This window comes from Schistocerca nitens, chromosome 7 (genome assembly GCF_023898315.1).
Source record: "Schistocerca nitens isolate TAMUIC-IGC-003100 chromosome 7, iqSchNite1.1, whole genome shotgun sequence".
Lineage (NCBI taxonomy): Eukaryota > Metazoa > Arthropoda > Insecta > Orthoptera > Acrididae > Schistocerca > Schistocerca nitens.
In genome coordinates, this window is record NC_064620.1 from 164,542,234 (window position 1) to 164,568,786 (window position 26,553).

At 38.5% G+C, this 26,553-nt stretch overlaps 2 protein-coding genes across 7 annotated transcripts in view; one reads left to right on the forward strand and one right to left on the reverse strand.

Moving 5' to 3' along the window:
- The window catches only part of LOC126195379 (ATP-dependent RNA helicase DDX24), an 89,908-nt gene extending 78,267 nt beyond the window's left edge, over positions 1–11,641 (forward strand). Inside the window, exons 8-10 of the mRNA XM_049933959.1 lie at positions 3,359–3,476; positions 3,602–3,779; positions 11,243–11,641. Coding sequence (XP_049789916.1) covers positions 3,359–3,476; positions 3,602–3,779; positions 11,243–11,537 — 591 coding nt within the window. The 3' untranslated portion in view covers positions 11,538–11,641. The remainder of the gene's footprint in view (positions 1–3,358; positions 3,477–3,601; positions 3,780–11,242) is intronic.
- Positions 11,642–14,022: 2,381 nt separating this feature from the next.
- Positions 14,023–26,553, reverse strand: part of LOC126195378 (dystrobrevin beta) — a 620,666-nt gene continuing 608,135 nt past the window's right edge. For all 6 annotated transcript variants that reach the window (XM_049933955.1, XM_049933957.1, XM_049933956.1 and 3 more), the window contains 3 exons: positions 18,537–18,688; positions 18,398–18,454; positions 14,023–16,947 (listed from right to left, as the gene is read on the reverse strand). In XM_049933955.1, coding sequence (XP_049789912.1) covers positions 16,810–16,947; positions 18,398–18,454; positions 18,537–18,688 — 347 coding nt within the window. In that variant the 3' untranslated portion in view covers positions 14,023–16,809. The remainder of the gene's footprint in view (positions 16,948–18,397; positions 18,455–18,536; positions 18,689–26,553) is intronic.

Genomic DNA, 26,553 nt, shown 5'->3' on the forward strand with positions numbered 1-26,553 from the left:
TCCTTCTGTTATTAATTTACTTGGCATAAAACTCTCAATTGCCATCACAACTATTTCACTGAATTTAAACCACATTTGCACAATGCTTACATTAGTATGGAAGGAATGTAGACTGTCTCTTAGGAAAGTGTCAAGCAGATTTGTATCTGTTTTATTAAATAGATATATTTTGCATTTATTTTTGGTGGATTTGGATTTTACAGTATTCAACTCACTGTAATGACCTTATGGTCACTAATTCATGTGCCTGCCATGACGCTTTCTGTTTGATTGTTACTACGAAGTCTAGTATGTTGTCAGAACCATTCACACTTCCTATGGGCTCCTGAACTACATGCTGAAAATAATTTTTAGAGAAAACATTTAGTACAAAGTTGGATGATACATCTTTTAACATCTATTTTTACCAAGTATTGAGTGTAGATTGAAGTCGCTAGTAACTGTGACTCAAGTACCTGTTCGAAATAAGACTCGAATTCTCATTATATTATCAGAGTGTGTGTGTGTGTGTGTGTGTGTGTGTGTGTGTGTGTGTGTGTGTGTGTGTGTGTTGGGGGGGGGGGGGGTCAGTGAAATGAACGAATTATTAATTTATTCCTGTTGTTAAGTATAACCTCTACACACACTAACAGCAACAAACTCCCCATCACCAGTTGAATTTAGTCTATCCTTTTGAACAACGTCTTTAGTGAAAAAATTATGAGCTTCTCTCTGGCTTTAGCTAGAATTCTGTACTTTCTATGAGTGCTTGGAACTCTGCTTCTTTGTCAACACAGCTATGCCAGTTTACAGCTACACTACCAATGTTTCCTTGGTTGATCTGCTCCCTCTTAGACTGTACCTCTGTCTGTACTTTCCCGAGACTGACATTTTTCCACTCTATGGCGCTAGTTAAGGATCTACAGCCTACACAGTCACAGAACTGTCAGAGCCTCTGATTCAGACTCTCCACACAGATCTGTACCACAGATCCACAGGTGGTCCTGTCAACATTGCAGCAAGCAGTGAGTTCTACCTTCATCTTACAAGCAATACTGGCTGTCTTTACAACTTTATGTAGCTGTTAGAAACCAGGGATAATCTGTCCTGATCCAAAGCAACACACAGTGTTTGTATTGACATGAGCAACCACCAGCTGTGGGCTGTACCCTGTGCTTTTCATGGCATATGGGAAAACCTGTTCCTCATGTGGCATCACAATTCCCCCTGGTACTACGTACACAATGTGTGAATTCTTCTTCTTCTTGACAGCCATACCACTAAAGAGCTCCATCACATGCCTGACATTGAAGTTCCTAGATGCAAATAATCCCTCCCTCTGTGAATGCCTGGACCTTGCCAGCTGGATTTCAGGAAGGATCTCCCATTTTTTCCGATGCTGATGTATTATTCCAGTACAGTTGGAGAGCCTCTGCAGTGCTGTTAGAGTTTAGGGGGAATACCAACTGGGCTGAGGTGTGAATAGGAATTTGGATTGAGGAGGGGGTTGTGCTAGGGTACTCCGTGCAGTTGTACAAAGTCACTGTGACAGGATGGTGTAGTGGTTAGCATATCTGCCTAGTGAGCAGGAGATGCAGGTATGAATCCCGTCCTTAGTAAAGATTTTCATTTGTCTCTTCACATATGATCACCTTCAATGTTTTAGCAAATTACTGAGACAGTAAGTAACAAACAAGGGATAATGAGTTAGTGTAGCTAGGAAATGAGAGACTGTGGTTTGTGAATTTTGCAGTTCAAGAATGGAGCACTTCATTTTAACCTCATAGGACTGAATGAAATTACAATGAAATCCAGACCTTTAGCTGCTTATAGGCATTATCTCTGGCACGCTCCCTGTGAGACCCACGTCCCCAACTTACTGTCCACACACTACATTTGTAGTGCCCCTGCCCCATACTCATTACTCGTGGCAGTCAGACTACCGAATCCTGTAAGAGTTCTGGCAATGTGAGTGCATCCGCACTGAAGATCATTGGCCAGTTAGCCTTATCTATATGACGATGGTACCTGTTCTTTTGGACATGTCTGCAATGTAAGTGGGAGATCCCAGGTTCAAGTCCTGCTCAGGTCACACATTTTCAACTGTCCCTGTTGAAATTTATCAACACCTGTAAGCAGCTAAAGGTCTGGATTTTATTGTAATTTCATTCTTCGAGAGCTGCAAGATCACCAGTCTTTCGGACATGTCTGAAAGAACAGAAACCATCTGCATATATCATAGGACTGATCTCCTCACACACCTCTGAATCCAGTTTTGCACTGTAACATACATTCACCCCATTATAGAAGCAGATGTATTGGAATTATATGTAGTAGTGAAATATCCACAATGTTGTCGCAGAATCACTGCCTGTTCCAGACCTGGAACATAACTGTCTTAGTTGTCATGTGGTCTTTGATTGAATCTTTGTTTAGCACCATAGTTGGGTTACTGTTTATCAACATGTACGTTCTTTTACCAAAACATGTTTATTCGTTGTAAATGAATGCACATTATTTTGTTGTTGTTAGCATCATAATTTATTTTACTTTATCATCTTGTAGCACTATTAACATCATTTGTTCCACTCAAGTTCTCCAGAAATGACATGGAATGTTATGAAATAAACCAAACTGTGTCAGTCAGCAGCAAGACTAGACATGGTGGCTTAGGTGGTCATTGAGAGGAACAACACTCCTAACCTTCCTTAGCACTGACAACTAGATATTTTCTGAAACCTGCCAAATGTGTGTGTAATTAAGAAAAAATAGTTGTTTTGAAACAATCTGCAGGTATTATTGTGTGATTGAAGGTACCGTACAGATTTCAAGGTATAAGTATATAATGAACAAAAGCCCTCATTAGCTGTTTGCGCCATATATGGTTCTCTTTTTGACACAATGTTGCAGGGTATCTGCTCAGCATATACCTCTTACACAAGAGTTTTATAATCTTTGAATACTTTGATAGTTATCTGCAGCTTGTAGATTCGTAAGACCAAGTCCAAATTATGTACACATTGCCGTAAAGACTTAAACCATTGTAAAAGCATTTTGCTATAGCTGATCCTAGTACTGCTTAAGAGGCAGAATTTCATCTTGATATAGATAATGTGCTGTGATGGCCACACCAGCGTCATGAAATTATAACCTACCAACCATATTTTAGTTTCACATTGACTGACTGCCAAATATCTACCTCCTGATACCCTCCTATTTATATAAACACTTCATGGGTCTTGGAATGGCCACGGGGAGTATTAGGTTGGCTTTCAAATGAATGAAACACACATTCAGGGTACATCACAGAGCCTGTCGTTTATAGTTGTATTGAAATTATACAATATATACGCCATAACCTAATGTCATTTAATTTCAGGGCTACATACACCGTAGTGGCAGAACAGCTCGTGTGGAAAAAGAAGGCCTAACAATTCTTCTAATTGATCCAAGTGAAGTCTCTTATTATGCACGACTGTGTAGAACACTTGGGCGAGGTACAGTGTTAAGATACCCACATAGTGACATTTGACAACATTGTTGATTTTTTACAAGGGTAATAATTTTATTTCTGTGAATTTTAGAGCCACTTATAATTTATATCCTTTTCGTATTCTTTCAGACAAGGATCTGCCTTTATTTCCTGTAGATGACTCATTATTCAAAGGAGTGAAGGAACGTGTTCATCTTGCAAGAGAATTGGATAAGCTAGAATTGACTTGCCGGCGTCACCATGCAAAAAATAACTGGTTTCAGAAGGCAATAAAAGATATGGATTTGGTTTTGGATGAAAATGAAATGTATCCTTTACTAAATTTAACCCCATACAGATCATTTGGACTCCTCTCAAGGAGGAAAACAAAGGGAATGGATGAGTGTAACTTGGGCTGTATAGCTTCAAATTACATACAAAGTGGTTCAAAAAATGTGTACACTGTTTAATAATGTCTAAATTAAGCAATGGAAATGTCTCATTTTAGGTGAAAGTATGTTTTCAAAGTTCGAGTTATTGCAACCAATGTAGGTTTCATCACCATTAACATCGGCGCATGAATGTTCAATGCATTCTGTAAGCTCATACAGTGTGCTTGGTTTTTGTTGATGAAAAAAGTCTTTTCGTGTTCCCCTTATGTAGAAGTTCAGAGCCATTAGGTCTGGAAAACATGGTGGATATTCGACAAAATCTCTTCGGCCTGTCCAACGTATGGGCAGATTTTTGTTGAAATACTCCCATATATGATTACGGTAGTGGGGTGAAGCCACCATCTTGTTGAAAGTAAAACTTTATGTCCCCATACAGCTCACAGATGGAATAGATGTCTCAAGCTTCTCTAGGTACACCTCACAGTTACTGCACCCTCATAGAAGAATAGCCCAGTCAATCCCGAATAAGTAACACACAGTGCACACATTCACTCATGGTAATTCTTGGTGACGTGTATTTGCAGCAGCCCAGTAGGCACAGTTATGGGGTTTATTGTACCACTGAGTTTAACTTTCTTCCCATCAGATCACACAGTCATCTCTACAGACACTTCTTTGTTGTTCACCATGCCATTCAACCTCCCACAGCACTCCATATGGGTCGTCCTCATTCATTGCAGTCGAGGGATGTACCACTTAAGCTCTGCAGTCTTCAAAATGCACTGAAAATGAACAACTTACCCTGGTTTCACAGGCACACTGTGTCACAGACGTCTGTGGTGAGCAAGCAAATTGTTGTAACACAGCACAGGAGTTCACTGGACTTGATGCTGTTACAGGTCATCGAGATTGTTTGTGTACACCTGTAGCACAGCTTTTGACATGTGTCAGAATGCTTTATTTGAAGCTCATTTCACCATTGGAGTGGAACCTCACTTATATTTTGTACTTAATGTACCATTTTAAAACTGTGTTTCTTTCATAGAATGTCAGCTTTGCACTTATGTTTATTCACGTAACTGAAAACAAAACAAAACAATGCCTGTTTGGAGACCGGCAGAACAGTAAGCTATTAAACTACAAAAAATTGAATGTTTCCATCAATTTGGAAGTAGTGGACAATTAAACAGCATATACAATTTTTGGGCCACACTTTATTTTGCTCATTCTGCTGTCCCCATTGTCTTACACTGCCATAATCATGGATGGCCCTGGAGAAATGGTCAGTATTCAGGGACATAACAGGAACAATTGGTTCAAGAATCATAAAAGAAGGTTGTATACCTGGAAGAATCCTGGAGATACTAATAGGTATCAGATAGATTATATAATGGTAAGACAGAGATTTAGGAACCAGGTTTTAAATTGTAAGACATTTCCAGGGGCAGATGTGGATTCTGACCACAATCTATTGGTTATGAACTGCAAATTGAAACTGAAGAAACTGCAAAACAGTGGGAATTTAAGGAGATGGGACCTGGAAAAACTGAAAGAACCAGAGGTTGTAGAGAGTTTCAGGGAGAGCATAAGGGAAAAATTGACAGGAATGGGGGAAAGAAATACAGTAGAAGACGAATGGGTAGCTCTGAGGGATGATGTAGTGAAGGCAGCAGAGGATCAAGTAGGTAAAAAGACGAGGGCTAATAGAAATCCTTGGGTAACAGAAGAAATATTGAATTTAATTGATGAAAGGAGAAAATATAAAAATGCAGTAAATGAAGCAGGCAAAAGGGAATACAAACGTCTCAAAAATGAGCTCGACAGAAAGTGCAAAATGACTAAGCAGGGATGGCTAGAGGACAAATGTAAGGATGTAGAGGCTTTTCTCACTAGGGGCAAGATAGATACTGCCTACAGGAAAATTAAAGAGACCTTTGGAGAGAAGAGAACCACTTGTATGAATATCAAGAGCTCAGATGGCAACCCAGTTCTAAGCAAAGAAGGGAAGGCAGAAAGGTGGAAGGAGTATATAGAGGGTTTATACAAGGGCGATGTACTTGAGGACAATATTATGGAAATGGAAGAGGATGTAGATGAAGATGAAATGGGAGATAAGATACTGCGTGAAGAGTTTGACAGAGCAATGAAAGACCTGAGTCGAAACAAGGCCCCGGGAGTAGACAACATTCCATTAGAACTACTGATGGCCTTGGGAGAGCCAGTCATGACTAAACTCTACCATCTGGTGAGCAAGATGTATGAGACAGGCGAAATACCCACAGACTTCAAGAAGAATATAATAATTCCAATCCCAAAGAAAGCAGGTGTTGACAGATGTGAAAATTACTGAACTATCAGTTTAATAAGTCACAGCTGCAAAATACTAACGCGAATTCTTTACAGACGAATGGAAAAACTGGTAGAAGCGGACCTCGGGGAAGATCAGTTTGGATTCCGTAGAAATGTTGGAACACGTGAGGCAATACTAACCTTACGACTTATCTTAGAAGAAAGATTAAGAAAAGGCAAACCTACGTTTCTAGCATTTGTAGACTTAGAGAAAGCTTTTGACAATGTTAATTGGAATACTCTCAAATTCTGAAGGTGGCAGGGGTAAAATACAGGGAGCGAAAGGCTATTTACAATTTGTACAGAAACCAGATGGCAGTTATAAGAGTCGAGGGGCATGAAAGGGAAGCAGTGGTTGGGAAAGGAGTGAGACAGGGTTGTAGCCTCTCCCCGATGTTATTCAATCTGTATATTGAGCAAGCAGTAAAGGAAACAAAAGAAAAATTCGGAGTAGGTATTAAAATTCATGGAGAAGAAGTAAAAACTTTGAGGTTTGCCGATGACATTGTAATTCTGTCAGAGACAGCAAAGGACTTGGAAGAGCAGTTGAACGGAATGGACAGTGTCTTGAAAGGAGGATATAAGATGAACATCAACAAAAGCAAAACGAGGATAATGGAATGTAGTCAAATTAAATCGGGTGATGCTGAGGGGATTAGATTAGGAACTGAGACACTTAAAGTAGTAAAGGAGTTTTGCTATTTAGGGAGCAAAATAACTGATGATGGTCGAAGTAGAGAGGATATAAAATGTAGACTGGCAATGGCAAGGAAATCGTTTCTGAAGAAGAGAAATTTGTTAACATGGAGTATAGATTTAAGTGTCAGGAAGTCGTTTCTGAAAGTATTTGTATGGAGTGTAGCCATGTATGGAAGTGAAACATGGACGATAACCAGTTTGGACAAGAAGAGAATAGAAGCTTTCGAAATGTGGTGCTACAGAAGAATGCTGAAGATAAGGTGGGTAGATCACGTAACTAATGAGGAGGTATTGAATAGGATTGGGGAGAAGAGAAGTTTGTGGCACAACTTGACTAGAAGAAGGGATCGGTTGGTAGGACATGTTTTGAGGCATCAAGGGATCACAAATTTAACATTGGAGGGCAGTGTGGAGGGTAAAAATCGTAGAGGGAGGCCAAGAGATCAATACAGTAAGCAGATTCAGAAGGATGTAGGTTGCAGTAGGTACTGGGAGATGAAGAAGCTTGCACAGGATAGAGTAGCATGGAGAGCTGCATCAAACCAGTCTCAGGAGTGAAGACCACAACAACAACAACAACAGGAACAATCATTTGAAACAAAATTTTCTAATAAACATAGACTCTAAAAATCCATGCATTAAGAACTATGAGCACTTAATCATCCTTGCTACTGTAAAACACATCTCTTCTACTGAAAAAGTGCTCATAGCTCTTAAGGTTTCTGTCAGATCCATTCCTCCTGGGACACCATCTGTAGTGAACTTAAGTAATAGTTCAACTGCTTTCATGTTTGCTAAGAGCCGTATGCATATGCCAAAAAATTAACTTTGTGTGCGTGTACTTGACTTGTTTTATGTTTTTGTTTGTGCAACCTCCTGGTTTGATTCCATTGCACACACACACACTCGTACGTACTTAAGTTTTGTGATCTATAGAAAAATGGAAATCTGTTACCCTAAGTTCCTAAAACAATGAAAAAATGTAGAAATTTCAGTTACTTTTTATTTCGGAAAACTTTACATTGACGTAGCTGATTTACTTTCAAGTCCATTATTAAATATACAACAGTTCTACATATAATATTTGTGACGCAAATAAAATGAGAAATCAAATTTTCTTTGATACTTAAAGACGTCTACTGGTTCTGTTAGTTATTGTCTGGAGCTTGTGGTTCGGGTGGTTAGCGTCACTGCCTCTAGATTGCAATTTCTGGCCAGGTCAGAGATTTTCTTCTCCGAAAGAGTGGGTGTGTTGTGTGTTGTCCAAATAATTTCATCTCATTTTCAGCACAAAGACATGCAAGTTGCTGAAGTGGCATCATATAGACAGTTGCAACAGGTGGTCAAATAGCCCCAGATGAGGTCTTCCAGCCAATAATGCCCTACAGTCATTTCATTTGTTAATAATTTGTTGTAGTCATCCATGAGTTTGACACCCGTTGCAGCCATATCATTTATAGCTTTCATTTTATTGGCTAGGTGTGGACAGTTGGTGAAATTTTCATTTTCGTGCAGCTATGGAGGATCCATCACAATGAATTCGTGACTCAAGTCGAATTTGCTAAGGAATAGACTTGTTTTATTAGAAACAAATTGTTATATCCCATTATTGATGATTTCTGGGATTGGATTGAGTCCTACATGCAAACCTTTTATTATTATTATTATTTTTCTTCAAATGACAGATTAGGAACAATGGATGCAAAGGTGAATGATTCAGGAAACATAAACCACAAATGAAAATGTGTTCTGGCTGCAGCAGAGGCAGAGAACCACACTTCATTGTACTCAGTGGGGGACAAATATTTTTCAAGTAATAAATGGCCATCTACACTGCATGATGGATAGGCCCTGTGGAGCATGCAACAAGGTATATTGACATAATCTGGATGCAGTCCCGAAACTTCATGGAATACTCATTGTGCCAGGAGTACTTCAAGAATAAGAAGTTCGTAAACTGAAGAGCAAAGAAACTAGTACACCTGCCTAATATTGTGTAGGGCCCTTGCAAGCACACAGAAGTGCCACAACACAATGTGGCGTGGACTTGACTGTGTCTGAAGCAGTGCTGGAGGTAATTGACACCATGAATCCTGCAGGGCTGTCCATAAATCCATAAGAGTACAACTGGGTGGAGATCTCTTCTGAACAGCACGTTGCAAGGCATCCAGATATGCTCAGTAATGTTCATGTCTTGGGAGTTTGGTGGCCAGCAGAAGTGTTTAAACTTAGAAGAGTGTTGCTGGAGCTTCTCTGTAGTAGTTCCGGATGTGACACATTGTCCTGATAGAATTGCTCAAGTCCATCGGTATGCACAATGGACATGAATGGATGCCTAGAAGTATCAGGGGTCTCATATCACTCCAACTGCACATGCCTCACACCATTACAGAGCCTCCACCAGATTGAACAGTCCCCGGCTGACATGCAGAATTGATGGATTTGAGAGGTTGTCTCTGTACCTGTAAACGTCCATCTGCTCAATACAATTTGAAAAGAGACTCGTCCGACCATGCAACATGTTTCCAGTTATCAACAGTCCAATGTCGGTGTTGACGGGCCCAGGTGAGACGTAAAGCTTGAATGAATGGTGTGCATGCTGGCCCAGCATTGGAATCTGCAGCAATTTGCAGAAGGGTTGCACTTATGTCACGTTGAACGATTCTCTTCAGTTGTCGTTGGTCCCATTCTTGCAAGATATTTTCCCAGCCACAGTGATGTCAGAGATTTTATGTTTTACTGAATTCCTGATATTCACGGTACACTCGTGAAAGGGTCGTACAGGAAAATAACCATTTCATCGCTACCTCAGAGATTGTGTGTCCCATCACTCAAGCCACCAAATGTAACACCACATTCAGACTCACTTAAATCGTAATAATGTGCTGTTGCAGCAGTAATAGCTGATCTTACAACCAAGCCAGACACTTTTATTACATAGGCATTGCCGACCACATCACCGTATTCTGCCTGTTTACATATCTCTGTATTTGAATACGCACGTCTGTACCAGTTTCTTCATTGGCTCAGTACAGCTAACTCTGAAAATGCTCTATAATTTTCTCTAGGTTGAATTCTCTTAAAGTGTGTCCAACAAAATTTTAGCTACCAGGATGTAAACTGCTTCTCTGTCACTGATCCTGTGTTTGTCAGACAGAGCTGCAAGTTGGGAATCATTACTGTTACATGGTGTTTTTTTTTTTTTTTTTTTTTTTTTTTTCTGGTGGCAATGGGATTTTGAGAATGTGTTGCCACTTAATGTTCACGGAGCTCAAATATCTTTGATTAAGCAGTACATGGACTTGCCACCAGTAATAACAAGAAAGGTCTGAATGATAGCAAGTTAAATGAAGGAAGTCTGAGTGCACCTATCAGTGCTGACTGAATAAGTGATTTATTTTATTTCCACATGAACATGTTTTAAATTCATAAATAAATTATGTAATGAACTGCTGACTTCATACTTGCCTTGCTCTCACTTCTCTCCAGCTGCTCTTATCTTTGTCAAGTAGCTGGTGATCAATTTGACGTGTGAACCCTGATAGTTCTTTCTAGCATGTCAGAAGATGTCATGAAGTTTTTGAACAAAGCCTGTTCCTTTTTGCTTATGAACCCAACCATCTTCCACAAAGTTTTTGTAATTACCGCTACTGTTGATAAATCATTGCTTCTCTCACAGCTAGTGTGCCACTCTGATGTGATGCATAGTCAGTTAATTTACAGACCCACAAATCCTAAAAGAAAACCTGTAACATTTGTGTGACGGATGGTAGTTTGTTTCTTGTTATTTCATCAGAGTACTATTAAGTAATAGATACTCTACTGCACATATTGCAATGACAGATAACAGGGCCCTCCCTTCGGGACACTGTGACAATCGTAAGGATTCTGATTTGTATCTTTAAGAGAAATAAGAACTTTAGATCAATTTATGTGGTCTCTTTTCAGGCAATGTAATCATGAAGATTTTATGGTTAAATGGTCTTGAATGTTACCAGAAGCAAACAGGCTTTTTGAAAACGTCACAAAATCTAGGCTTATGCTGGAAAGCATGCACACTTAACACTTGTGCGTTTTGAGTCTCATTAAGCTGTGCTGCAGCTCAGTTGTTGCATTCTTTTTCCATTGGGCAAGAACATTTCTGTAGTAACTGCTTAATCGCAGCCATTGTCACCTTGAAAGGGCACAATTCAGTCTGAAAACAGCTGTCCATGAATTGTTCCTTAAAAGTGTGTGTGTCACTCAGTCATCAAAATAACCTAAATAAGGTGTAAATTTGTACTAACATGTTGTTGAGCATTAAATTACTGTTAATGACTGATAATTTTACAGTTCCTTAACACACATTTAGGCCATCTGGACTGAGCAGAGAGACAGCAGTAGAAATAAAGAGAGTAGCATCACTTAAAAGAAAACAGTTAAACACACTTCTGTCAAAACCAATTTTCCCAAGAGGATTCTCAGGCAAGTATCCAACAAAGACTGGGCAGTTACAGGTACCATTTGTTAAGGCAAAAGTCGCAGAGGTTGCTGCAGTGAAAGTTTTCCAGGAAGTGCAGAAGAGCAAAAAACACACAACTGTTAGCAAACCTGGAATGTTTGTGCTGTTGAAGAACAAGGGAAGAAATTATTCAAAGAAAAAATAATTGTGAAGGATAGTACTGTAAATACATATTGTTTAAAAAATGTTGTTTGTATATAAATTTGTATTTCAAGAAAGAGAGAGAAAGTAAATCATAACCAAGAGTAATGGTGGTGTTTCTAGATTTCTGTTGAATATTACTTGACCATAACTGTTTTGCGTCCCAAAATACAACAGCCAACAGCTACTAGGAAACAAAAATAATGTATAAATTTGATCTGGCAGAGAGCTACACTATTTTTCCAAAGCCAAGTACAGACGTCAGTTGTTAACTCAGGTTGAATGCGCACAAGATTGCTGGGATTTGCAGAGGCGTAAATTTCATTCAAACTTGTAACTGCCACACTTATTCTAGGTAACTGTCCCTGTGAATATCCATCACAGTGGTTTGTAAAATGAACAGTGGAACGAGGAGGAGCAGAAAAGATACACCACAACAACAAACTTATTCTTAAATTTTTACTCTGGATTTTGAGTGCAATTACCTCAGATAAATACACACTTTACATAGTAATTTATATTAAATGTCAGATATGTTATTGTAAAAGGATAGATTGGTACCCAACGAAAAGACTGTTACACATTTAACTTTCAGCTAAAGCCTTCTTAAGAAACCACATACACACAAAATCATGTGCGACTGCTCTTTCCAGTCTCAATGCAGCTGTGTCAAATGGAAGCAGCAATCCGAAGAGGGAGTGGATGCTGCCTGGTGGAGTGTGTAGGGACTAGATAATGGCAAGACAAGGTTGCGAGGAGGAGGAGGAGCAGAGAAGGGGTGAAGACTGGTGGGTGCATTGTCGGAGAGTGACACACAAGGAGGGTGAGGGGGCACAAAAACTGTTGGGTGGAGAATGTGAGGACTGTGAGTTACTATAGGTTGATGCTGGGATGATTTTGGGAGTGGAGAATGTATATTAAGGATAACTCCCATCTGTGCAGTTCAGAAAAGCTGGTGGTGGAGGGGAGGATCCAGATGTCCTGGGTTGTAAAGCAGCTGCTGGGTGGTCTACTTTGCTCTTGACCATAGTTTGTTGGTAGCCATTTATCCTTGTGGACTGGTGGCAAATGACATGGATGGTTTCACAGGTGGATTGGGCAGGTCTTACATTTGGGTCTTCCATACGGATATGCTCCCTTTGGCAGGGGGGGTTGAGACTGAGTGGCATGGGGATGGACTAGGAAGTTGTGAAGGTTGGTTGGGTGATGGAACACCACTTGAGGAGAGATGGGAAGGCTATTGGTAGGATGACCCTCATTTCAGGGCATGATTGTGATAATCAAAGCCCTGATGAAGGAAGTAGTTCAGTTGTTTCAGTCTGGGGGTGGTGGAAGAATTGGGGATGTGTGAAGACGCCATGTCATATACCAGCACTGCTGCAATCATTGCACAGCTTTTTATATTTGTTATACTACCAACCAGCTGTCTAGCAGGATGGAAGGTCACTGCCAAACTGTGGCCAAGAATGAAGTGCATCACCCTGTGTCACAACATGCAGCTGAACATAATATGCTTGATTCCAATGGCTGCTTCACAACCTGGGCAGTTTCGATCCTCTGCTTCACCACCACTTTTCCTGAACTGCACAGATGGGGGTTATCCTTACAACACATTTTCAGTTCACGAAATCATCCTAACATAAACCTACGACAACCCCCTGTCCCCACACCCTCCACTCAACAGTTCCTGCCCCATCCCCCTCATTGTGTGTCACTCCCTGCCAATGCAACCACTGGTCCTTACCCCTTCTCTGCTCCTTTCCCACTTCCCACAGCCTCCCAGTCTTATGTCTGCATACTCTGCCAGGCAACACTCACTTCTCTACCCCCCACTCGTACCCTGCTATCCACTCCACTGCTTCTGTTCAATGCAATTGCACTCTGGTTGGGCAGAAATAGCAGTCGTGTGTGTGTGTGTGTGTGTGTGTGTGTGTGTGTGTGTGTTGTTGTTGGTTTTTTTTTTTTTTCTGAATAATGTTGTGGCCTAAAGCTCAGTGTATAACAGTCTTTTCATTGTACCTGTCTGCAACTTGACATGTCATCTTTACAGTGTGTAGCAGCCTATACTTTTTCATAATATTGTTGTTATTCCAACCTCGAATTTCTAATTTGATGTATATTCTTGTGTTTTAATTGTCTGTTAGCTCTGAAACTCATAGGTAAGCAAGAAAGTAATCTTAAAAATGTTCGAGATTTGTAGTTACAGCTCAAAACTGTGTAAAAGAATATGCATAAGTAAAGCCTACGCAAGCATACATTCCATGAATAGTATTGTTTGATGAGAAACACAAGTGATTCCCCCTCCCCTCCTTTTACCAACATACGAACTTATTACAAGCTGCTCATACTTACATCTGCCATAGGAGATTTTTAAAAAAGTAGTCCACCACAGTTTTTCCATTTTAAAATATATTTTACACCATCCACAATAAAATAGTGCCATTATATAATACAGTTTACACTTACAGTAAATTGGACTGGTAACAGTGTAGAGGTTTGTTACATATAATAGTTCGTCATGTGCAGATACAATCTACAAAGCAATTACACAGATCTTACATTTATATATATATATTTACATTTTCATAGATCTACATGCCAGTATGATTGACTGACAAACTATACAAAGCTTCACAGTTCGTAGTTTTAATTCATTCTTTCTTCTCGTGTACACCTATATTGCCTTCCCTGTAGTAAATTAGGTTGGTGCACATGAATAAATTGAAAGGTCCCTCTCCTGGACTGCCTTGCAGCTGTAAATTTATTTTTACTGTAAGCCATGAAATCAGGAACTACCCAACCATAGTGTGCCACATACTACTAAGAGGAGAACTGTTTTGAAAAGTATTATAAAAAGCAAACAAAACCTGTAACATATGTGTCGATGTTGGAGATTACCCATCGTGCCATCAGCTGCTTCAGCAGAAACAGGAATTAAACATCTGGCTCTTTGGAAAACATAGAAATATTAAAATCAGTTTTGAAGGCCATTCATACGGCAGAAGAGCACTGAATTGGCCAAAAGTAAAAAAAAAAAAAAAAATTTCTCTATACAACTTTTTTAAAAATAAAGGTGCATTACACAGTATAGACACTGAAATTCAACAATTAGGCCCAAATTCATTAATGTCCTAGTAATTGAACTAAGCCATAAATTGAGATTTAAACAACTTCCACATAATTAGAAGTTTTTGTGTACATGATAGCTGACACCTCGAGAACATTTTTTGAAGTAAATAATTAATAGCAAAAAAAGTGAATAAATTTTTACCCAAGAGAACAATTTCATGTAGATATCTGTACACTTCGCAAACTCTAGCAATATGAAATTTACTTAAATAGACAGGTGCACAAATCTGATCAGTATTTTGTGCCAATTGACCTTTATTCATATTTCAATTTTCAGAGGCAAAACTGCAGATTAACATATTTCAAAATTCACCTTCATTATGTACAGGCTGTTAATTACGTTGCCTTTGTGTCTTCCGTTCACTTACACATTTTTGTTTCTGTCATGTCCCAAACTCAGATGTTAATTTCCATTGTGTTTTACCTCATTTATACAAAAAATAGTGTGTTATATGAAGTCCATTCTACATTGCCCATTCCCCTAGATCCATTATTGGTGCTAGGTTCCCCACACACGATTGAGGATAGTGCAGTCAGACCAGAATGATTTACGAAGTAAGTTGTTAGATAGTTTCAGTTTGAGCAGGAAGGAAGCAGTGAGGAAATACTGATCTATCGGAATGAAGAGTGTCTTGTAAGAAGAAGTGGAAAAACTGCCCATAATATTTTTCTGGCAGTGATAGCTATGGATCGAAAAATAAAATTTTCTTTCAACAATGGAGAAGAGTATGAAACATGCCCATAATAGCTTTCATTGCTCCAAGTTTGTAATGTGGACAAGGATATTCCCAAGAACTGATTTTTTTCGCAGTACTTGATCTTAGTGGTGAATCCATCATATAGTTTAAATAATGAAATGTCTTAGGAACTGGATTTGTATCCACTAAAGCTTCTCTTGTTTGTATGGCATTTCTATTGCACAGCAAAATATTTACAACTTAACCTACTGTGGTTCAACAGTATCGCCTGGAATTATATAACAATCATCTCTGTATGCATCAGGGTGAGGCACGCAAGTCTTTTTTGAGACATTTCACAGTTTTTTGACTGCACCTTGGAGAGTAAGCACATCGATGTTCACAATTGTGTGAGTACTTCCCCACACCATGGTGGCACTAGCTTCTTCTAATGTAGAATTCATGTACCGAGAACTTAGAATAAAAGGTATGTATTTCTTGCTCTGTTACCGGAAGGAAATAGGCGCAGTCGTGAATGTGTAATTGGTCTTCCTTCCTATTTTATTTGATTTTTATTAACCAGTTTAAATCACTTTCATATACCTGAGTCTGGAGGTAACTTAACTATGATGATTTGTCACTCATTAAGATATGAAAAGGTCATGCTTCATATCATTTATATAACACTATTTGTGTGATCAATGTGTTGCTCAAATATATCCAAAAAAATGTAAGCATCAGCAATGCCCACATTAGTTGAGTGTCGTATAACATAGTTTCAAAATAATTAATAATGATCTGTTGTGATCATCTTTTAACGAAACAAATATCCAGTATAGGAAAGTGAGATTACTAGCACCTAATAATATCAAACCATTATTCCTAGCACACAGTGCTGACTAAATGGACATGTTCTTTAGAAAATATTTCAGAGAATGTATTTTGTGTCTATTATTTCTATTTTAATCTATTCAGACTGGCAGAACCTTCAGTTTTCTTGCCAAAAGTACTAACTGCAGAGAGTTCACTATTGGTGCCCTTTACATTGCTCCCTCTTTTACTGTAACTAAATTAAATGATAGGTGTATACTGATATGCATGTGTGAAAGTTAGTGCTTTATCTCGTCTCAGACAGCATCGTTAACTTGCAAAAAAAATTAAGATTAATTTCAGTGAGGCACAAAATTATGAATAAACTCAAAACGTCTTATTAATATCCTCACTGAACAGACCAATTAAAAGTGTTGTGCCTTTCCAGAATGTGTCATATTACATTACAGCTGAAAGAACTTTTTTTTACACCACTGTTGACGCATTGTGCTTTCAGCAGTGGATATGTAATCTCAGAAACTTACTTTGTATCTGCAATATACCAGCTTTACAGCAGTCATTGTCAATATGATGTACACACATTTTTGTTCCAAGAGAGTAACTGAACAATTCGAAAGAATATTTCTAAAAACTGAACTCTTATCGATTGACCCAACGTTTCATGGCTTCTTCCCAATCTGTTGAACCACCATCATCGTCATCTGTACGAATGTATGAGTCATCATCTTCCTTATAGCTGTCATCGTCTGTAAGGCCGCTTGCTCTTCTGCGCAAGGCCTGGAAATTTACCGTATCAATTAAAACTCTATTGGCCTGGAGGAAATATTAATGCAATGAAATATCAGTCTATTAAATTACATTACCCATCTAATAATTCTTCATTTTATAAACTCTGAAAATAGTAAACTGAGATGTGAAAAATCACTATTATGGTGACTGATAATTCTATTACTGTACTCCACAATAAATCACACACATGCATGAGCTTTTGAAACTGAAGTTTTGTGTTTCACAATAAAAACAGAATACTGGAAAGTGTTCAAGATACATATCTTGGAACTGTAAGTGGATGAAGGGCAGCACTTTGTGTGACAACTCCTAGTTCTTATATTGTTGTGAATGCTTTTTGTATAGAGGGAAAGGGGCAGGTGTCAGATTTTCTAAGGATTTCCTGAAGTTAGATAGGCACCTTGGTTATGATTCAGCATTTACTTTGGTATTTTTGGGAGAGTAGCATGTGGTACAGTCAGCTTGATTTATAGAGATATCTTTAATACAACTGGGGTACTGCTACAAGTTTTATATGTTCATTGGTATTGTATTTCTAAATACAATGTCACTTCAAAGGTACACTGGAATCATTAGCAACTGAGAGTCTAAAGGATGTATGGATGTATGCACCCCATAGTGGTTTGGTGGAAGTTTGCCAACTTCAGTGGTATCAATTATTTTTAATACATGAGGAAACTGATGTGCCACTCGCTCCAACAGTAAGTACAAGTTTTGTTTTTCACTCTTTCTCAATATTAATAAAACGTGTTTGAACTGTAGTCATTTGTAATTATGTGCCACAACTTTGATTAGTATTTAATCTTTTAATTGAGGATTGCTTCCAGTGTGAAGAACAGCAACTGGATTTCACAAAGCTGTTGTGCAAGTGGTGACAGTCAGGTGTTCATATTGTGGCATGCATAATATTCAACAGCAACATTTCTTATTTCATTTTTCAATGTGTTATAAGGTTGCTGATGACTGGGGTGCAGTAGGTTGTCACTGAGATGATTAAGGAGCTCTTTCATTTTGCTGGTAACTTCAGTCATTTGCAAGCCTAAAATAAAAAGTTAAATGCAGCTCATTTGCATTCATATGCACGTATGTATGCCTGTATTCGACCTTAACTACAGTAATTTTTCTGTAATTAGGAACTTTTATAAAATTTATATTTTTCTGTTACTAAGGAATGTTATGTAACTGTGATGGCACAGGGAAGTGCATCAGATTGCTAAAGACATTAAAAAGATTTATCAAAACTTAGATTGTGGCTTTTTTAACTCTTAAGTATCCCAAAAACATTTGATAGGTTTTCTTAAAAACCTATCATCTGTTAGAAAAGAGCCAATCTAGAATTAATTATACCGTAGCACTTCATTTTGAGCAAGCTAATGTTCCACAATTAAAGCTAAATCTCTACAATAAGAATTTTGACATGTTTTTATGATACACTTACATTTTGTCGTTGTTCATAGTCAGACTCATCACCCGCACCTTTTGCTTCATTTGATGCCTGGCACATATAAAATAAAGAAGAATAAGGACATGAAGTAGTGAAAGCCATTTCACATTCAGTGGTAACTAACAGAACAAACCTTCTCCTCAAATTCTTGACCATTTCCCAGATTCCTGGCTCGGAGCTCAGCAATGAACTGGGATTCCTGCTCATATCTCTTCCGTATTTCCTCCCTCCACAAAGCAGCTGTGTTGCTTGTTCCATCTGACTCACCATCTTCAGTTTCAAAATCTATCAACAAAGGCACAATGGATAGTAAAAAGTATTGTACATTACCTTCTCCAATTGCACTCCAATGGCGTCCACACCAAAGGAACATTAAAATATGTTGGTGAATGTCATTTATGGGCAGCTTCCAGACAGCGATAAATCTATGTTACATTGTTTTCTTTTTGTAAAGATGATATTAACTACTGTATTTTGTTGAGGCTTTCATTTTCAAGACCCAAATAAAATGTACTGCAGTGTCAGTATTTCAAAACACTATCAAAGCAAATGTCAGCATGAAAATTTACATTATATTTATTCCTAATACCAAACAAGAAGAAATATGAACCTTCCGTATGTAAGCAAGAACTGAGATGATTGGTTCATAAGGTATGTTGTAAAGAAAATTTACATGAGATTATAGACAACATGAAATAGTGTTGTGAATAAAATGACATTACCCAAGGTGGAACACAGATAGTTTGCAACTATGATAAGAGAGTACAGGAGAAAGCAGAATGACCATTCTGCAAAGTTTGCACAACAAGGAAAATTTTAAACCTTCCAGATAGGACAAAATAAAAATGTTAATGGTCAGCTCACTTTTGGATGATGAACACCCAGTCTCCAATTTTGACCCTCATAGTGTGCTGAGTTTTGACAATGTTGACTGGAATACTCTCTTTCAAATTCTAAAGGTGGCAGGGGTAAATACAGGGAGCAAAAGGCTATTTACAATTTGTACAGAAACCAGATGGCAGTTATAAGAGTCGAGGGACATGAAAGGGAAGCAGTGGTTGGGAAGGGAGTAAGACAGGGTTGTAGCCTCTCCCCAATGTTATTCAATCTGTATATTGAGCAAGCAGTAAAGGAAACAAAAGAAAAATTCGGAGTAGGTATTAAAATCCATGGAGAAGAAATAAAAATGTTGAGGTTCGCCGATGACATTGTAATTCTGTCAGAGACAGCAAAGGACTTGGAAGAGCAGTTGAACGGAATGGATGGTGTCTTGAAGGGAGGATATAAGATGAAAATCAACAAAAGCAAAACGAGGATAATGGAATGTAGTCGAATTAAGTCGGGTGATGCTGAGGGAATTAGACTAGGAAATGAGACACTTAAAGTAGTAAAGGAGTTTTGCTATTTGGGGAGCAAAATAACTGATGATGGTCGAAGTAGAGAGGATATAAAATGTAGACTGGCAATGGCAAGGAAATCATTTCTGAAGAAGAGAAATTTGTTAACATCGAGTATGGATTTAAGTGTCAGGAAGTCATTTCTGAAAGTATTTGTATGGAGTGTAGCCATGTATGGAAGTGAAACATGGACGGTAAATAGTTTGGACAAGAAGAGAATAGAAGCTTTCGAAATGTGGTGCTACAGAAGAATGCTGAAGATTAGATGGGTAGATCACATAACTAATGAGGAGGTACTGAATAGGATTGGGGAGAAGAGGAGTTTGTGGCACAACTTGACCAGAAGAAGGGATCGGTTGGTAGGACATGTTCTGAGGCATCAAGGGATCACCAATTTAGTATTGGAGGGCAGCGTGGAGGGTAAAAATCGTAGAGGGAGACCAAGAGATGAATACACTAAGCAGATTCAGAAGGATGAAGGTTGCAGTAGGGACTGGGAGATGAAGAAGCTTGCACAGGATAGAGTAGCATGGAGAGCTGCATCAAACCAGTCTCAGGACTGAAGACCACAACAACAACAGTGTGCTGAGAGGTGGTCATTCAGAGAAATGTAGTCATTCACTGTCACCAAAGTCAAAGCATTTGACACTGTATCTGGTCCATTTGACACTGTATCTGGTCTACTGCTGGCCATCTTACGTTCTCCATATGAGGCAAAAGAACTTAATTTTCACCCCCCAAGAACTTGCTATTATCACACTGAACAAACTTTGCACCTCGTCACACCACGTGTACCAAAAGGCACAACATAATGTGGAATATAGAGGACGAGTACTGTTCTGTTACGGCTTACACCATGAAGTGTGGCGTTTTGATTTTTTTAAAATGAAGTTTAGAGAACTGGTAATGCCACTTACTGATCTATTTCTCACACGTGTGCATGTAGTATCGTCATCTTTGTTAGTTCCTTAAATGAAGCTGTAAAACTATGTAAATGTGAAACCAAATTAAATGCTTAAGCAACCAGCAAAACTTTGAACTAAATTCATTTGTTTCACACGAAAGTAGTGTGAACTAGTAATGGATGGGCCTACACAATGCTGTCTCAAATCTGTTTAGCCCCTTTTTAAAGTATGCTTTTCTCTGTATCACCTTGAATGAGATTACAAAGGGAGACATAGGTGCCTCCTATCATGGCAACTCACTAAAATGAATGAGCTACCACATGTAATCTTGTCATTTCATTGCAACTATGACTCCAGTCCTGCAGGCAGTCATAATTCACACGGATGGATCAACTATGTGAAAGATATCCATTACCTAACAGTAATTTAAAGTGGAGGAGGTAGAATGGAATGTCTATGTACTTCTTATAATTTCTACATGTCAATATGTTTATTAGTTTTTAAAAGAATATTGTGCAAAACCCATTTTCCTTACTGTTACATATTTTGCCTCTTATGCATCATTATCTATGGGTCTTGTTTTTATTTCTGACTGTGCATCATTTGAAATTGCTGTCAAATCATAAAGTGCACAAGAACTTTTTTTTTTTTACCCTCAGTTACCCATTTCCTTTGTTGGTATTCACTAGTTTTAGTAAGATTACAATATGTACGATAAAATTACTGAATTATAGCAAGTGCCTACTTATGTACAGTACAGCATAGGTAAACCAACAGTGAATCCTCTGTCAATAGAATCAGTATAACTTTTTTGTATCACTGATAGATATAAAGCTGCACTGATTCATTGTGATGGGACTCTGTGTGTTGAATTAGTGGGATATTATTTTCAGTTTGTTGTTCAACTTAGTATTGTCTGACTAAACCATTCAACTTCCTTGCAGCAAATGAGTGCATGCACAAAATTTTCCAGAACACACAAACACGAGTTATTTTATGCTATAGATAGAGGCTATTTCTTAATCCCAGCTGCCTTCTTTTCCCCATCCAACATCTTGAAAAATCTTTCTTGTTTATGGTTTCAGGGATACAAAATCATCCATTCCAACAACTGTTGGATTTCTATTTTGTCAACTGACAACGCAAACTTCGCGTTTGCTGTGAATGATGCTACAAAATAAATGTTTATAAAAAACAATAACAGCAATTTTTTACAAATTTATGGCAGTAAAGCAACTACCAAGCTATAGCTGCAGTGATTCAAGATTCTTGAAACCTTAATAGTTTTGTGCACTATTACAACTGTATGTCTTTACATCAGCCTCCCCAACATGCCTAGTATGAACAGTCTACTCTGCCAACAACAGCTACTTGTGACTATGATCTCTGTATACCCAAACGTATAATTCATTTCCACTTGTTACGCCTGTATGACTTCACACAATGTAAGCAGGGTCTACTTTTATAAATTTAAGTAATTCACAGCTTAGAAGTTGTAAGTTTCATAAATAATTTTCAAGCTTTGCTTCAAGGTCAGCAGCAGTGAGTATTTAGCAGATATCACTTAATGAATTCAAAAGCATCACAGTAAAGGCAAGTTTAAATGAAGTAAAATCTTGAAAAGATAGTCACTTTTTATCACACTACTTCCTCTCCTTTTCAACTTCACTTTCATGCTTTATCGTTTTGAGTATTTCCCTATGTTGTCTCAAATAGGTTTGTGATCTACCCGTTTAACTTTCATTTACATTCATTATATTTTAAACTGGTTTTGTTAAAAGAGACTGTATTTAGACGTTCTCCATGAAGGACACTTTGAGGACCTTTCCACAGAAATTTGTGAGCGAATTTGAAAGACGTGACAATATATTTAAAATGTCACTGGGATTGAGCAATTTTTCCTTTTCAACACTTGTCTTGCATGTTGTTGTTGTGGTCTTCAATCCTGACACTGGTTTGATGCAGCTCTCCATGCTACTCTATCCTGTGCAAGCTTCTTCATTTCCCAGTACCTACTGCAACCTTCATCCTTCTGAATCTGCTTAGTGTATTCATCTCTTGGTCTCCCTCTACGATTTTTACCCTCCACGCTGCCCTCCAATACTAAATTGGTGATCCCTTGATGCCTCAGAACATGTCCTACCAACCGATCCCTTCTTCTGGTCAAGTTGTGCCACAAACTTCTCTTCTCCCCAATCCTATTCAATACTTCCTCAATAGTTATGTGGTCTACCCATCTAATCTTCAGCATTCTTCTGTAGCACCACATTTCGAAAGCTTCTATTCTCTTCTTGTCCAAACTATTTATTGTCCATGTTTCACTCCCATACATGGCTACACTCCATACAAATACTTTCAGAAACGACTTCCTGACACTTGAATCTATACTCCATGTTAACACATTTCTCTTCTTCAGAAATGCTTTCCTTGCCATTGCCAGTCTACTTCTTATATCCTCTCTACTTCGACCATCATCAGTTATTTTGCTCCCCAAATAGCAAAACTCCTTTGCTACTTTCAGTGTCTCATTTTCTAATCTAATTCCCTCAGCATCACTCGACTTAATTTGACTACATTCCATTATCCTCGTTTTGCTTTTGTTGATGTTCATCTTATATCCTCCTTTCAAGACCCTATCCATTCCGTTCAATTGCTCTTCCAAGTTCTTTGCTGTCTCTGACAGAATTACAATGTCATCGGCGAACCTCAAAGTTTTTATTTTTCTTCTCCATGGATTTTAATACCTACTCCGAATTTTTCTTTTGTTTCCTTCACTGCTTGCTCAATATACAGATTGAATAACATCGGGGAGAGACTAGAACCCTGTCTCACTCCCTTCCCAATCACTGCTTCCCTTTCATGTCCCTCGACTCTTATAGCTGCCATCTGGTTTCTGTACAAATTGTAAATAGCCTTTTGCTCCCTGTATTTTACCCCTGCCACCTTCAGAATTTGAAAGAGAGTATTCCAGTCAACATTGTCAAAAGCTTTCTCTAAGTCTACAAATGCTTGAAACATAGGTTTGCCCTTCCTTAATCTAGCTTATAAGATAAGTCGTAGGGTCAGTATTGCCTCATGTGTTCCAACATTTCTATGGAATCCAAACTGATCTTCCCCGAGGTCGGCTTCTACTAGTTTTTCCATTCGTCTGTAAAGAATTCGCGTTAGTATTTTGCAGCCGTGACTTATTAAACTGATAGTTCGGTAATTTTCACATGTGTCAACACCTGCTTTCTTTAGGATTGGAATTATTATATTCTTCTTGTAGTCTGAGGGTATTTCGCCTGTTTCATACATCTTGCTCACCAGATGGTAGAGTTTTGTCATGACTGGCTCTCCCAAGGCCATCAGTAGTTCTAATGGAATGTTGTCTACTCCCGGGGCCTTGTTTCGACTCAGGTCTTTCAGTGCTCTGTCAAACTCTTCGCGCAGTATCGTATCTCCCATTTCATCTTCATCTACATCCTCTTCCATTTCCATAATATTGTCCTCAAATACATCGCCCTTGTATAGACCCTCTATATACTCCTTCCACCTTTCTGCTTTCCCTTCTTTGCTTAGAACTGGGTTTCCATCTGAGCTCTTGATGTTCATACAAGTGGTTCTCTTATCTCCAAAGGTCTCTTTAATTTTCCTGTAGGCAGTATCTATCTTACCCCTAGTGAGAAAAGCCTCTACATCCTTACATTTGTCCTCTAGCCATGCCTGCTTAGCCATTTTGCACTTCCTGTCGATCTCATTTTTGAGACGTTTGTATTCCTTTTTGCCTGCTTCATTTACTGCATTTTTATATTTTCTCCTTTCATCGATTAAATTCAATATTTCTTCTGTTACCCAAGGATTTCTACTAGCCCTCGTCTTTTTACCTACTTGATCCTCTGCTGCCTTCACTACTTCATCCCTCAAAGCTACCCATTCTTCTTCTACTGTATTTCTTTCCCCAATTCCTGTCAATTGTTCCCTTATGCTCTCCCTGAAACTCTGTACAACCTCTGGTTTAGTCAGTTTATCCAGGTCGCATCTCCTTAAATTCCCACCTTTTTGCAGTTTCTTCAGTTTTAATCTACAGGTCATAACCAATAGATTGTGGTCAGAGTCCACATCTGCCCCTGGAAATGTTTTACAATTTAAAACCTGGTTCCTAAATCTCTGTCTTACCATTATATAATCTATCTGAAACCTGTCAGTATCTCCAGGCTTCTTCCATGTATACAGCCTTCTTTTATGATTCTTGAATCTAGTGTTAGGTATGATTAAGTTGTGCTCTGTGCAAAATTCCACCACGCGGCTTCCTCTTTCATTTCTTACCCCCAATCCATATTCACCTACCACATTTCCTTCTCTCCCTTTTCCTACTACCGAATTCCAGTCACCCATGACTATTAAATTTTCGTCACCCTTCACTATCTGAATAATTTCTTTTATTTCATCATACATTTCTTCAATTTCTTCGTCATCTGCAGAGCTAGTTGGCATATAAACTTGTACTGCTGTAGTAGGTGTGGGCTTCGTATCTATCTTGGCCACAATAATGCGTTCACTGTGGTGTTTGTAGTAGCTTACCCGCATTCCTATTTTCCTGTTCATTATTAAACCTACTCCTGCATTACCCCTATTTGATTTTGTGTTTATAACCCTGTAGTCACCTGACCAGAAGGCTTGTTCCTCCTGCCACCGAACTTCACTAATTCCCACTATAACTTTAACCTATCCATTTCCCTTTTTAAATTTTCTAACCTTCCTGCTCGATTAAGGGATCTGACATTCCACGCTCCGATCCGTAGAACACCAGTTTTCTTTCTCCTGATAACGACATCCTCTTGATTAGTCCCCGCCCAGAGATCCGAATGGGGGACTATTTTACCTCCAGAATATTTTACCCAAGAGGACGCCATCATCATTTAATCATACAATAAAGCTGCATGCCCTCGGGAAAAATTACGGCCGTAGTTTCCCCTTGCTTTCAGCCGTTCGCAGTACCAGCACAGCCAGGCCGGTTTGGTTATTGTTACAAGGCCAGATCAGTCAATCATCCAGACTGTTGCCCTTGTAACTACTGAAAAGGCTGCTGCCCCTCTTCAGGAACCTCTCAACAGATACCCCTCCGTTGTGTTTGCACCTACGGTACAGCTATCTGTATCGCTGAGGCACGAAAGCCTCCCCACCGACGGCAAGGTCCATGGTTCATGTCTTGCATACTGCCAGTTTTATCAGTGGCGTTAGCATGTAACAATAAGGTATGTATTAGAATGAAGAAAATAGCTGGGAACTGTTGATGGTTTTTACCTAAAAATGTATTTAAAAGATTAATTATATTTGCTAAGTTTTCTCGTTATACATTAAATTATTATTTTAATAGTGTTTGATGAATATTTAGTGGGGAAACCAAGGAAGTTCTGGCAAGGGAAGGAAGAAAGAAAGAACACGGTGAATTAGTACATATGAGAGATGCAGCTGAAAGAAATCTACAAGCAAACCTGCATGTAGAGGAAATGATAGTAAGAATAACATTTAAGTTATGGTATATTTTGTGATTCTTGAGAATTAAGAACTACTATTTACAAGCTCCATTCCATTTTATACAACATTCTTAGTTTTTTATCTAGTCTCCATTTCAACTGGTATCTTAAAGTATTCATTCAATATTATTCTCTCTTTCAAAAGTAACAAAACACATACTACAGATGTAAGTAGCAGAAGCACTTTAAACAAGAGAAAGGTAGATGTTATATCAAATGTTACATACTACCTGAATAGGAATGTGAAACACCCGGAAGTGTGGAAGGAAACAAAAATGAAGCTTCATTGATTGAGAGAGTTTGTGATGTTATTTCAATGATTACAAGAT